The 13,210-nt window shown below is 38.0% G+C and overlaps 1 protein-coding gene across 1 annotated transcript; it reads right to left on the bottom strand.

Moving 5' to 3' along the window:
• Positions 1-4,524: 4,524 nt before the first annotated feature.
• Dmac1 (distal membrane arm assembly component 1) lies at positions 4,525-6,628 on the bottom strand. Its single transcript, XM_048452975.3, has 2 exons — positions 6,328-6,628; positions 4,525-6,123 (listed from the first exon to the last, which is right to left on the bottom strand). Exons 1-2 carry the CDS (start codon positions 6,572-6,574, stop codon positions 6,065-6,067), a joined length of 306 nt encoding a protein of 101 aa, XP_048308932.3. The 5' UTR covers positions 6,575-6,628; the 3' UTR covers positions 4,525-6,064.
• Positions 6,629-13,210: the final 6,582 nt, after the last annotated feature.

The following is a 13,210-nucleotide window of genomic DNA, read 5'->3' as shown; positions in this document are numbered from 1 at the left end:
CAAAGCATGGCATTCTGGAACTTGCTCTGTAACCAGGCTGCCCTAAAACTCAGAGATCTGCTAGATTCTGCCTTCTGAATCCTAGGATTAAAGGTTTGAAACACCACACTAGGCTCTAACCTTTTCTTTAATTCCTTTTCTCAAGTTGGAACCATAGCTGGGTGGGATCTTACTCTAAGGTCACCACTCACTTTAGTCCATTTCTTAATCTGTTTATCTCCTGGAACATAGGTCTCGGCTCTATTTCACTTCCCGGTGCTCCTTTTTTCCTCAAATTGTAGATTTTTAATTTTTCTTGTTCAGGTTGCTCCTTTTCATTACAAATCGTTAAGAGTTTACATGATGGAGTCAATACTAGGCTGTTTTGAGATTTCCTCTGCCAATGGAATTAACCTAAATCTTTTTTTTTTTTTACTTTAGCCTCAGGCAGATTCTTCAAATATGGGCAAAAAGCAGCCACATTCTTCAAAAAAGTATCACAAGACTGGGCTTTGGCCACATACAAACATTCTTCTTAGAAACCTCTTGAGCCAGGTCCCAACAGTTCATCAAATCACATTCAGCACTACTGTCTTCCATGCTCCTACTAGCATGGCCCATTAAGCAATAGTTAAAGCATTCTACTGCTTTCCTAACCCAAACACCCAAAGTTCAAATTCCTACAAACAAAAGCATGGTCAGGCCTATCACAGCTATATCACAGTCCCCGGTAAAACTTCTGTTTTAGTTAGGGTTTCTACTGCTATAAAGAGACACCATGACCACATCAATTCTAATAAAGGAAAACACTTAATTGGGTGGCTCACTGCTACATAAATTTAGCCTATTATTATCATGGTGCGCTATTGTGGCATACAGACAGACATGGAGCTTCACATCCTTATCCAAAGGCAACAGGAGGTACACTGAGACACTGGGTATGGCTTAAGCATATATGAGATCTCAGTGACCACTCCCACAGTGAAACATTTCCTCCAACAAGGCAACACCTACTCCAAAGAAATCATAACTCCTAATAATCCCACACTTTATAAGCTTATAGGGGTCAATTACATTCAAACCACCACAGATCCTGTTTTTCTTACCTAGTATCCTAGTATTACCCAAAAGGGGGAGATAAACTTAAGTGAGGGAAAAATGGGGAGGAAGGACAGACAGAAAGAGGAAAGATAGAAATGACGGGGGGGGGGGGTCTTTTGTAAAGATCACATATTCCCAAAACAAACTGAAATGACTGCTTGGTACTTCAAATTTTGAAGTATTCTTTTCTTAAAACTTAAAGGAACACTTAAAACAAATTCTAACAGCTATTTATTTATTTATTTTTGAGACGATGTTTCTCTGTAGCTTTGGAGCCTATCCTAGAACTAGTTCTTGTAGACCACCAGACTGGCCTCAAAACCAGTGTTCCACCTGCCTCTGCCTTAAAGGCATGCACCACTACCCAGCTCTACATTTTTTTTTTGGCTTATTATGTGAGGATTGTAAGGACAATGCTTTCTTCATAGACAACTAAATTGCTCCAAGTGGGGAAGAAACAAATACATGTATTGATTAGGGATGTTCACTGGGTAGAAGCTTATTTAAGGACACAAGCTCAGTGACAACATATCTAAATGGTACTATGACCCAGGATATCTTTTTTCTCTTCATTTTAATTTACAGACACTACACTTTTAAAGAATGTATGGCATATGAAGGCACACATTGAGCTCAGTGGCTTCAGATCCCTTTGAGCTGGAATTTTAAGTTGGAACAAACTGATATTGGTGCCAAAACCCAAACTCCAGTCCTCTGCAAGAGCAGCAGTACATGTTCTTAACAAATGTGCAATAGCTTTTGCCTTTACACTGATTTTACAAACTGAGTTTGTGGCAGCCCTGTTCTGAGTGGGTCTATGCATGCAATTTTCCAATAGCATGTGCTAACTTAATGTGTTTGTGCTACAACTGGTGATTCTCTTATCTCTACCCCATAGTTTTGAGACAGGGTCCTTGTTTACCAGACTGGGTACAAACTCTACATATCCAACAATGACTTTGAACCTTGCTGAGATTATAGTTGCATGATACTACATTCAGGTAATCAAGTGCCTAGAGACAGAACCTAACATTCCCTGCATGGCAGGCAAGCACTTTACCAACCAGTTTCATCTCCAGCCCCTTTAAGTTTACATTACATATTTTATAATTTTTGATCTTAGTATTATGACAATAATTGTTTGAAGCACCTTAAATTTCACTGAAAGATGTGCTTCAGATTGCACCATAAACCAGTCACTGCACATCTCTTTCCACCTTACTCCATTCCCCAGCTTGTTTATTCTGAAACACAATGTTGAAACTGGTTTCACAACCCTCAGAATCTTTAACTGTTAAAGTAAAAGGGTCACATAACAGCCACTTTAATTAAAAGCTAAAAATGACCAGTCTGTATGAGGAAAGCATATGGAAAGCCCCAATAGGCAGAAAGTTAGATCAACACACAACAAATGTTAAGCCAAGCTTAACCTTGAATGCAAAGGTAAAGTTCTTGATGGGAAATGAAGTGTTAGTCCTGCAACTTAAGAAAGAAAAATAGCCTTGTTGCTGATTTGATGAAAGTTTTATCACTGGGGCAGATGACCAAAGCAGCTACATTTCTCTAAGACAAAATCTAAGCCAGAACCAGGCGTTACCCTTCTCTTCAATTCTATGAATCCTGATGGATAAGAAATCTTCAGAAGAAAAATTTAAAGTGAGGAGACATTTATGATTTAATGAAAATCATATCCATGACATAAAACTGCAAGGTGAAATAGCAAGTGCTACTATGGAAGCTAATGCAAGATCCTTAGATATAGCTAGAATAACTGATGACAGTGGTTACATTAAACAAGAAATTCAATACATACACGTATATTGAAAAATGATGCTATCCAGTATGTTCATAGCTGCAGAAAAAAACAATGTCAGCCTTCAAAATGTGAAAGCTTCAAAGCATAGGCTCTAATTATCTGTTCTATCCCTTTAAGAGACAAGTCATGCCCACTCCCTTCCTGCTTGCAGTCTTAGGCTCTCTCTCACACTCTCTCAGAGACAGGTTGCCTCTCCTCTCTCTCTCCCCTTCTTTGCCCTTTTCCCTTCCCTTCCATAACCATTAAATACCCAACCTCACTCTACATGTCGTGCCTATCCGTCTGTCTCTTGCCTAACATGTCTCCCTGCCGGGGACTAGACACTGCTCTGGGACCGTCAGCCATCTCTGCCTGGGACTGGCTGCCTGCCGCCACATGGCCCACTACCACCGCTTGGGGACCTGCAGCATTTCTGCTGCCTGCTGCTGCTGAGAATTCTGCAGCATTTTTAATTTTTTCATTACATAGGCTGATTCTCATTAGGGGTAATAAAGCTAGGAACCTTAAAGTTAAGGCAACACTTAATTACCATTCTGAACATTGCAGGGGATTTAAAATTCATGCTACACCTACTCCTTCCTTTATAAATGGAACATAGCCAGATAACTGCACAACTGTAACATAGCTTATTGGATATATTAAGTCCACTGTTGAGGTTTCCTGAAAGCGAGTTCATAAAAAGATACAAAACTAGATTCTCTTTAGTGACAATGTACTTGGCAACCCACAAACTCTAGGAAAGACGTAAAACTACTTGGACTTTCACCTCTTATTTATGAGATGCGATAGATGCCACAGTGATTCCTCTGATGGGTTCTTGCAAAGTACACTGAAAACAATTCACAATTTTTAAACACCATGATGAACTTAATGACTTATGAGAGGAGGCCAAAACACCAACACTAACATGAGTGTAGAGAAATCCTTTCCTGGTGACTCTAAGAGGTTCAAGATTTCAATAGAAATAGTAAATAAAGATGTATAAAAATAGTAAGTAACACTAAAAGTAGAACCTGAAAATGTGACAAAATTGCTTTCATCTCATGATCAAACTTCTAATGGCTAGAGTCTCTACTTATGAATGACCAAAGAAAGGTGTTACTCAAGATGGGAAATACTGGTAAAGAATTATAAACTTGGTTTAAATGTCAATAAATGATTGAGACTCTCTTACAAGCTTAGGTGATGAAACAGCTACAGGGTTTATGAGATTAATTCCCAGTCTTCAAGTTATCCTTTTAGTAAGATGCTATCAAACAGCATTGCGTCAGCAAATTATTTGATGTAAAGAGTCATTTATATGGTAAACTTCCATTCTGAAAAACTATAGTCACCCAACTTTCAGTACTTACCATCCTGGGCAATTAGCAGCCATAAATACTAAAGCAAGCTCATCCTCAGGAAAACAAACTGAAAACAAAACCCCCAAACACATGATGTCCTAAAGGTTAAGATGAACAGAAACATTTTTATCAACAGCATTTTAAAATAAAGTATATATATACATACACACACACACATACACACACACACATACACACACACACATACACACACACACAGTAATTTCAAATATACTATTCATCTTAGGGTTTCTATTACTATGATAAAACATCACAACCAAAAGCTTTAGGGAGGAAAGGGTTTATTAGGCTTACAGGTTATAGTCCATTATTAGGGAAGCCAAGGTAGAAAGTCAGAGGCAGGAACTGAATCAGGGTGCTGCTTACTGGTTGTTCCCCCTAGCTTGCTCATCATGTTGTCTTATGTGCAGGAGAGGAAATACCCACAGTGAGCTAGGCCCTCCCACATAATCACTAGTCAAGAAAATGCCCCACAAATTTGCCCATAGGCAATATGATAAGGGCATTCTTTTAAATTGATGTTTCTTTTCCTATATAAGCATAGCTTGTTTCAGGTGGAGAAAAACAAGCAAAAAACCCACTAAAACTAAGACATAAATAAATCAGGATACTGTTACAGTAACTATGGAGTAAACATAATTTTCAGATGTACCCAAAAGCCAAAAAGAAAAAAAAATCATTCACTTCATTATTGTAGTCCAGATTCCTACCTATGCTTATGCAAGCAATCCTAATAAAACTTAGTGGTCATTAAAAACAAAACAAATAAACAAACAAACAAAAATCTTAGTGATCATTTTAAAAAAAGGCAAGTGAGGTAAGATCAAAATATTTTAAATACATGTATAAAACTGTCAAAAACTAAAGTAAAATACTTGTTCAACATAGTATCCAAAACTTACTTCTTGGTACAGAATTTAATAGTATCTTTCTACTATGAAGAACCACCTAAACATACCTTTGCACAGACACCTCAGTATTTCAGAGAAAACCCCCTAAACCAAGACCTGACAACTTGACATTTCTCTTATGTCTATATCTCAAAATCATCCCAATTCCAATTTAAAATACTTATAATATCTTTGGGAAGAACCGTCAACAGATTTTCTTTTTGAATTTTTCTCAAATATTTTGATATTTACATCTTTTACTTTGTAGTCACATTTGGTGGGTAAAGGCAACCCCTACCTCTTTGGAACTACCTCAGTTGTGAAAGACACAACCAGGAAGACAATCTTTTCGTTCCATCACTGTGCTGATGAACCATAAAAGCAAACCCACAGGGTTGGTCTCAAGGCTTACAACAAAATAAATCAGCAGCTATCACTCGGTGAAGGGTTTACAGACACTGTGGAGAGCAAGACAAATTTTGAAATCTAGTTTCATGTAGCTATCCAGGGTTTGGTTGGGAATAGCTATTGATACAATTACAAAAGTAAAAAGGACTATTTACTATAATAATAAAATAGCTTACTTTACTATTAGCCTATCATTTACTTCATTTTAATATCTTCTTAAAACTGTTATCTTTCAGTATAATTTCAACTACACACAATCTCCTTGGACAAGACACTGAACCATTTTTTGCTTCCACGGGATTTATTTGTCCCTTGATAACCTGAGGGGAGAAAGTTGTAAACATCCATGACCAAAGAATGACAGCTCATGTTGTCACAGTCTTCTTGGCATGTTCTATAATGAAGTGCATCCCTGCCCACGTCTGCAAAGAATATCCACCAACACAATGCTTGCTCTTTTTGCCGCGCGGCCAGAGACTGGATACAACAATTAATTGCTGGTACTTTCAAACTTGATGGGACTTCTTGGGGTCCGCCAGGACAACTACACCAAAACAGGCGATACCTGAAGAAAAACAAAAAAACCCAATGCCTTTGGTGTGTTGCATTTTAGTTTACTCAGCGCTTCGTATGTGCCATTTATAAAACCACCGCATGGCTGAAAGGTAGATCACTCGTGCACCTCTCTTACAGGACAGTGCTGGGAAAGGAGCCCCCGCCCCTAACCTCCCACCACGTCCCACCTCCGCAGCGCCCGCCCCCTGCTCACAGACGCCGACGACCATCTGCGCTATGGAGCCTGGTTGCACTGGGAGTCCCCGCTTCATGGGCCTCTGGCCCAGCAGGTAGACGTAGACGCCCGCCCCGAAGAGCGCAGACCCAGAAAGCAAGCGACAGCTCCAGCAGTCTGCAGAAGAGGAATCCTGTGCGTCGGAAGCTGGCGCAGCGGGTTTCGCAGGTGGGGTCGCGGGGGGAGGCCTGGCATACTCGACGTGATGGGACACTGAGGACCCCATGTCCGAAGAGGGCACCGTCGCCGAGCCTTTGCTTTCAACTGACGTAAAATGCTGCCGGAAAGCATCACGCTGGCGTAGCACCTCAGTGCTTCTGGGAAATGTAGTTGCGCCACGCAAGGATGTGGGCGGAACTGGGCGGAGCTGCCGCTGCCCCAGAAGGTTTTGGAGATTGAAACCAGGAAGTTTAAAAGTGCAGGCAGCGTCAGCCTGGTGTTTTAAGAACTGTGTTTTAGACTACTTTTTGAAAGTCTTGATTTCACTATCTAAGAAGTAGAAATATACATCTGTAAGTTTCCTGACTAACACAAACTAAGGTCCTGACATGAGGACCTTGATAAGAATCAAAGACTACATTTAATATGTTCTTATCCAAGGGCTTACCTATAGCAATTCTGTGCATTCTGCCGTTTCTTCTTCTTTCTATTCTTTCTTTCTTTCTTTCTTTCTTTCTTTCTTTCTTTCTCTCTCTCTCTCTCTCTCTCTCTCTCTCTCTCTCTCTCTCTCTCTCTCTCTCTCTCTCTCTCTCTCTCTCTCTCTCTCTCTTTCTTTCTTTTTCTTTCTTTCTCCCCGCCCTCCTCCCCCCCATACAAGGTTTCGCTATGTAGCTCTGGCGGTCCTGGAACTAGTTCTGTAGACCCGCTCTCAGACATCCGCCTCTCTCTGCCTCCTGAGAGCTGGGATTAAAGGCATGCGCCACCACTACGCGGTCTACATGCTAGTTTTCTCTAGAACAAAACGGCTAAGTGTCACAGCAGTGGTTATGAACCACTCTTTAGATAAGTGCAGGCTCAAAGTTTTCAAAGTGTACATACTGTGAAAGAAATATACAGGTATCATCAAGATATTAAAAATGTTGTGTGGCTCCAAAACTACAGAGAAACCCTATCTCGAACCCTCGCCCCCCCCCAAAAATGTTTGGATTCCCTGAATACCTTCAATCTCTCTGTATTTATTAAAGATGTGATGTCAAATTCATGATTTTGGTTTTGTTCAAGAGAAAATTCGGTACAAACTCAAGTTATTGACACCAGGAGAAAGATTGTTTCCACAGTTTTGCATTTTTATCATCCAGTCAGAATGAATTATAAAAGGTTGAGGAGTTGGCTCTGTGACTAAAGTGTTCCGCAAGGAGGAAATATAAGTTCAGAGACCCGGAGCCCACAGAATGCATGACAGCACATTTGTAAAACTATCAATCATAAGATATTACCTAGCTAAATTAACTCTGACTTTGAGCTCTGTATTCAGATGACAGTCCTTTCCTTAAGATATAACATGAAAAGCAATACATGCACATCACACATATGCAAAACAAATGATTGTATCATTCTGACTTTGTATCTTTGTAAATCAATAGTTATCACCCATTCCTGTCCCAGCTCCCTTTTCTTTTCTTTTCTTACAATAGGCTAGCCATCTTTTGTCCTAGTTGATCTCAGGGGGTTATTTGTACAAAATAGTCTTAAGTAGCAATTTCCTCTGAATCGACATTTTCCAACCTGAAGGGAGGATTCTAAGGACTCAGGAAATAAGCCAAATATACAAAGCTCAGGAAACAACATTCATAAGACCAGCCTAAGGTTACATATGCAATAAAATTTGGCTGGGAAAGGAGAATCTGACCAACAGAGTTGACTTACAAATTGAGCAAAGAGCTCCAGAGGCACAGCTTTCGTAAATAATTCTCACACTGGGTGAGCCTTGTAGCAATACAGCTCCCTTTGAGTCACCCATGCTTCTGGAAGCAACTCAGTAAATTTATTGTTCACTGAGTTAAGCTTGGTGCCATTTCAGTAGTAGTAGTGTGTTCATCAGGGCCCTGTCTAGGATGAACACTTGTTTGTTCTTATCTCCCAGGAAAAGTCACAGGAGAACAATACATTTTAGAGTTTCTTTAGGTGGTTTCTTTTAGAGGAAATGGGTAAAAACACAGTAACAGATTTAAAAAGATTATTCATTCTGATTAGCATTTAAAATGTATGTGTTAATAATGAATTTACTATTTAAAATTTTCTAAAATGAAATGTGATGTTTAGGGAGACTGAAAATGGGAAAAAATAAGGATGAAATAGGTTTCTGCCAATGCAAAATGCTAGATCAGACCAAATTAAAAAAAAAAAACAGATAAATGCAGATTTATTGGGCGCAGCTCCTTAGTGGATCCACAGGTCCCAAAGAACAAGGCCAGAGAAGACACACACCTAAACTAAGGCAGAGAACTTTTATCAACATTAAGCAAGGGGTGTTGATGTGCCAGCCAGAAACTGGAACTGTACCTAAGCATCATCAAAAGCTAAGTCCCTTGGTATGTACGTTGGTGCCATTCCCTTGTTCATGGTTTTCTCAATGTAGGTGGGGTTGGGGGAAGTAGAGTAGATGGGGTTTCCCAGCTTATGCACGAGGGAGCAGGGGTTCCAACTATACAATATGAATGAATAGATCACAAAATTGTGAGAAAACAGGACTGACTTGCTGTTTAATAAGACTCCATTATAATGTGTGTGAGTAGATATACATATATGCATATTTTCTGTAGATATTTAAATATATATTTGTTCATATGTCTCCATGTATTTTATCATATAAAAATGAATATTCAGAAAGTCTTGGTTCTATACATTTGTGCTGCATATCTATGTGCTAGCCATGAAGCACAGAGACTGTTTCTAATTTCACTGGACCTCAGATTTCCTCATGTGTAAAAATGCGTTTGGGGGTAGGTGCTAACTTTCCTGACTTAAAAACCTATGATTAAGAATCTCTTATCTATTAACATTCTGCTAAATAACTTACCAGATGATTCAATGGTATTTCAGTATAAATTCATGACATATGCTGCTGCTTTTCACTGTGTCTTTTTATCATGTGTGTAATTTCTTTTTTACATGACAGTGACTCACAAATCATGTGACTGTATTCTCTTAAGGAAAAAGCATGTGTTTTCTAGTAGTATGCATTGTTATTCATAATTTCTATGCAACTATGCTAACTTAGGAGTCTAAGCAAGTAATAAAAATGTCGATATCTTATTACAAGTTTTGACATTTGTTTAGTGTGTAATTTAAAAGGACTGCATTCATATTTTATGTTCAATGTTAGTTTTTGTAGTGCACTCTTTGGAGATCACACCTTTAATTCTCTGAAGTAATCCTATCATATAGGTTTCCTTTCATTATTTCAGACAGAGAATTAGTCTTTCCTGGGGATGAACCTCCTACATGGTTATCTACTACCAAGTGGTCAGCCCTAAAAACAAATACATGCAAGCAACACTAAATGGACCAAGTAGACCTTATATATTTACATTCTATTGTGCATATTACTTACTGTGTGTGTGTGTGTGTGTGTGTGTGTGTGTGTGTGTGTGTTTGTGTAACAATAAAGAGAGGCCATGAATTTGGGAGAGAACAGTGTGGGTGACATGAGAGGAGTTAAGAAAGAAGAGGGAATGGGAAATTTTATAAATACTTTTCACATGTCTGAAAATTTAAGAAATAAATTAAATGAAGAAATAAGTAAAGGAGTCATTTGTGCATTAATCTGTTGACAAAGTTCTGTTAAGCTAAATAACCCTTAGTATAATGAAAAAATAGATAGTAACACACATTCAAATTTTCCAGTAACAGAAATATTGTTTTAATTTGTTTAAAGTACTTTTCAAAGGGTATCTGTCTTCTTATGATTGACTCAAATGATTTTAAATGTTTTGTGGGTGTAGTTTTACTCTGATATTTTTCTAAAATTTATATAGTGATTTCTGCAGAACCCACGTCTTAAAACTGCACAGAGAACATGTTGATATGAGATAAGCCAACATCATTTTGACTGGAAATTATTGAAAGGGTAAAGATGCCATCTGAGATACATAAAATATTATGGTTTAAGGTCAGAGTAAGAGACTGATAGAAACATATGGGGCTGTTGCAAAAGAAGGGGTGTGTTTACTGACAAAAAAAGAAAAGGGAACTGAAGGATGATTTTTTTAACCTCAGTTTTTTCATTGTATTCATTTTCTTTTGCTAAATTTTATCATTGTATTTTTTTGGTACTTATGGGTCACAAAACCATGTGCCTTTTCCTATTAATAAATATAAAAAGTTAAAATGTATTGTAAAGTTTATATTCTGTAGTGCCCTTTCCATACCTGTACACCTGCTCCCCAGCTCTTCTGTTCCCTATGTAGCAGGGTTGTCAGTGTCTTGTGTATCTTTTCAGGGATATTTGACATATACATGCATATTTTAAGAGCCATTGTACATTGATCAGTATTGATCATTGTAAAGTACATTGATCATTGGAAGAAGCTCACCTATGTATCAATTATCTCTCTTCCAGTATGAAGATGTGCTGTACAATATTTAACTGACCCCACGGGTGTGGGAAGTCCTTCTGTGTATGTGTTGCTTTTAATGGTTAATAAAGAAGCTACTTTTAGCCAATGGTTTAACAGAATGAAGCTAGGTGGGAAAAACTAAACTGAATGCTGGGAGAAGGAAAGTGGAGTCAGTGAGAAACCATGGAGCCCTGCCAGAGACAGATGCTGGGCAGAACCTTGTCAGTAAGCCACAGCCACGTGGCTATACACAACTTAATAGGAATGAGTTAAATTAAGATGTAAGAGCCAGCCAATAAGAAGCTAGAGCTAATAGGCCAAGCAGTGATTTAATTATGTCTATATTCTTGACTGAAAATGTCTATCATCTATAGTAGTTCTAAGGTGAACTTTTGGGGATCACTTGAGTATACTATAATATCATCAACAAATATAGGTACTTTGGCTTCTTTTCTAATTTATATGCCCTTGGTCTCCCTTAGTTGTCTTATTGCTCTAGCGAATACTTCAAGTACTGTGTTTCATAGGTATGGAGACCTGCTTATAGTAGAATCGCCTTGAGTTTTTCTTTATTTAAATTGTGATGTTGACTATGGGCTTTCTGTAAAATGACTTTGATTATGTTTAGGTATGTCCCATGTATCACTAAAGTCTCTAGAACCTTTATCATAAAAGTGTGTTAGATTTTGTCAAATGCCCTTATTGCTTCTAATAAGATGATTATGTGCTTTTTTTTTTTCCAGCCTGCTCGTATAGTGGATCACAGTTATTGATTTTCAGAGTTAAACCATCTCTGCATCTCTGGGATGAAGCCTGTTTGATCATGGTGAATAATTTTGATGTATTTCTCGATTCAGTTTGAGATTATTTTGCATCTGTGTTCATAAGAGAAATTGGTCTATAATTATCATTTTTTGTTGAGTCTTCATATGGTTTGGATGTTGTGGTCAGAGGTTACAAATCAACGCGAGAAAGTACAAGAGATTCCACAGAGCAGGACATATTAGCCAGGTAGTGGTGGTGCATAACTTTTATCTCCGCACTCGGGAGGCACAGGCAGGCAGATGTCTGTGAGTTTGAGACCACCCTAGTTTGCAGAGCAAGTTCCAGGACTACAAAGGCTCTGCAAAGAAAACCTGTCTCGAAAAAATAAACAAAAAATTTATTTCAGGACTCCAGTGCAGTAACTGATTGATCATGGACCACAGTACAGACTCAGGAGCTACCTGCATCCCAGAGCTTTTCTTTCAGAAAATATTTAAGCATAAATATCCATGCCAAGGCCATCCCAGGGCTAGGCATGAAGAGCCTTGGTGACTGTTGGTCAATGCATTTCCTTCCCCTTCCCCCTGCCCTTTCCTAATAAACCCTTACATGGGTTTGTAGAGCTCTGAAGTTTACTTCTCACGACCGCAGAAATGACAGTATCTGTTGAGAAAACTATCCATTTCTTTTAGATTTCCAATTTGGTCTTAGTACAGGTTTTTAAAATATGTTTTTGTGATATTCTTCATTTCCTTGGTGTCTATTGTTATATCCTCTTTTCATTTCTTATTTTGTTAACTTGGATTTTCTTTCTCTGACTTTTGGTTCATGTGGACAAAGATGTGTTGATCTTACTGATTTTCTCAAAGAGCCAGCTCGTTGAGAGTGGGTGTGATTCTTCGTTTTGTTCTTTTCATTTCAATTTTTTAAATTTAAGCCCCAAGATTGATTATTTCTTGCCATCAACTGATTTTGGTTTTGATTCTTTATTTTTTGTTCTAGCACTTTAGTGTGCTGTTAAGTTGCTATCTAGTTTCTTATGTAGGTCATTAGTGCTAGAAACCTGTCTCTTAGAAACATTTTCATCAAATCCCATAAGCTTGTATATACTGGATATTCATTTTCGTTGTATTATAGAAAGCCTTATTTTATTTATTTCTGTATTGATTCATTTTGTATTTAGTAGAGAATTTTTTAGTTTCCATGAGTTTGTAAACTTTGTATTATTTCTCTTGTTGATATCCAGTTTTAATTCATGATGTTCTAATAGAATGCAGGGAGTTAATTTAATTTTCTTGTTGTTGAAACTTGTCTTATGCCTGGATATCTGGTCAACTTTGGAGAAATTTCCATGAGGCACAGGGAGTAATGTATATTCTTTTTTTTTCTTTAGGTAAACTATTCCATCAGCTCTAGCATTTTTCTGTTTAGTTTAGATGACCTCTCTATTGGTGACAGTGTGGAATTGAAGTCTCCCTTTATCAGTGAGTGTGGGTCAATATATGAATAACTGTTGTCATATTTGTTTAACAAAAGTG

Source organism: Myodes glareolus, chromosome 3 (genome assembly GCF_982192425.1).
Source record: "Myodes glareolus chromosome 3, mMyoGla1.1, whole genome shotgun sequence".
Lineage (NCBI taxonomy): Eukaryota > Metazoa > Chordata > Mammalia > Rodentia > Cricetidae > Myodes > Myodes glareolus.
The sequence above is the reverse complement of the archived record's forward strand: the minus strand, read 5'-3'. Positions and strand labels throughout refer to the sequence as shown.

Bases quoted from the DNA above. Each gene is read 5' to 3' on its own strand.
- Dmac1 (XM_048452975.3), bottom strand. From the start codon at position 6,574: ATGGGGTCCTCAGTGTCCCATCACGTCGAGTATGCCAGGCCTCCCCCC. The intron at 6,124-6,327 runs GTGAGCAGGGGG...GTTTTTCTTCAG, and splicing joins GCAGATGGTCGTCGGCGTCT to GTATCGCCTGTTTTGGTGTA.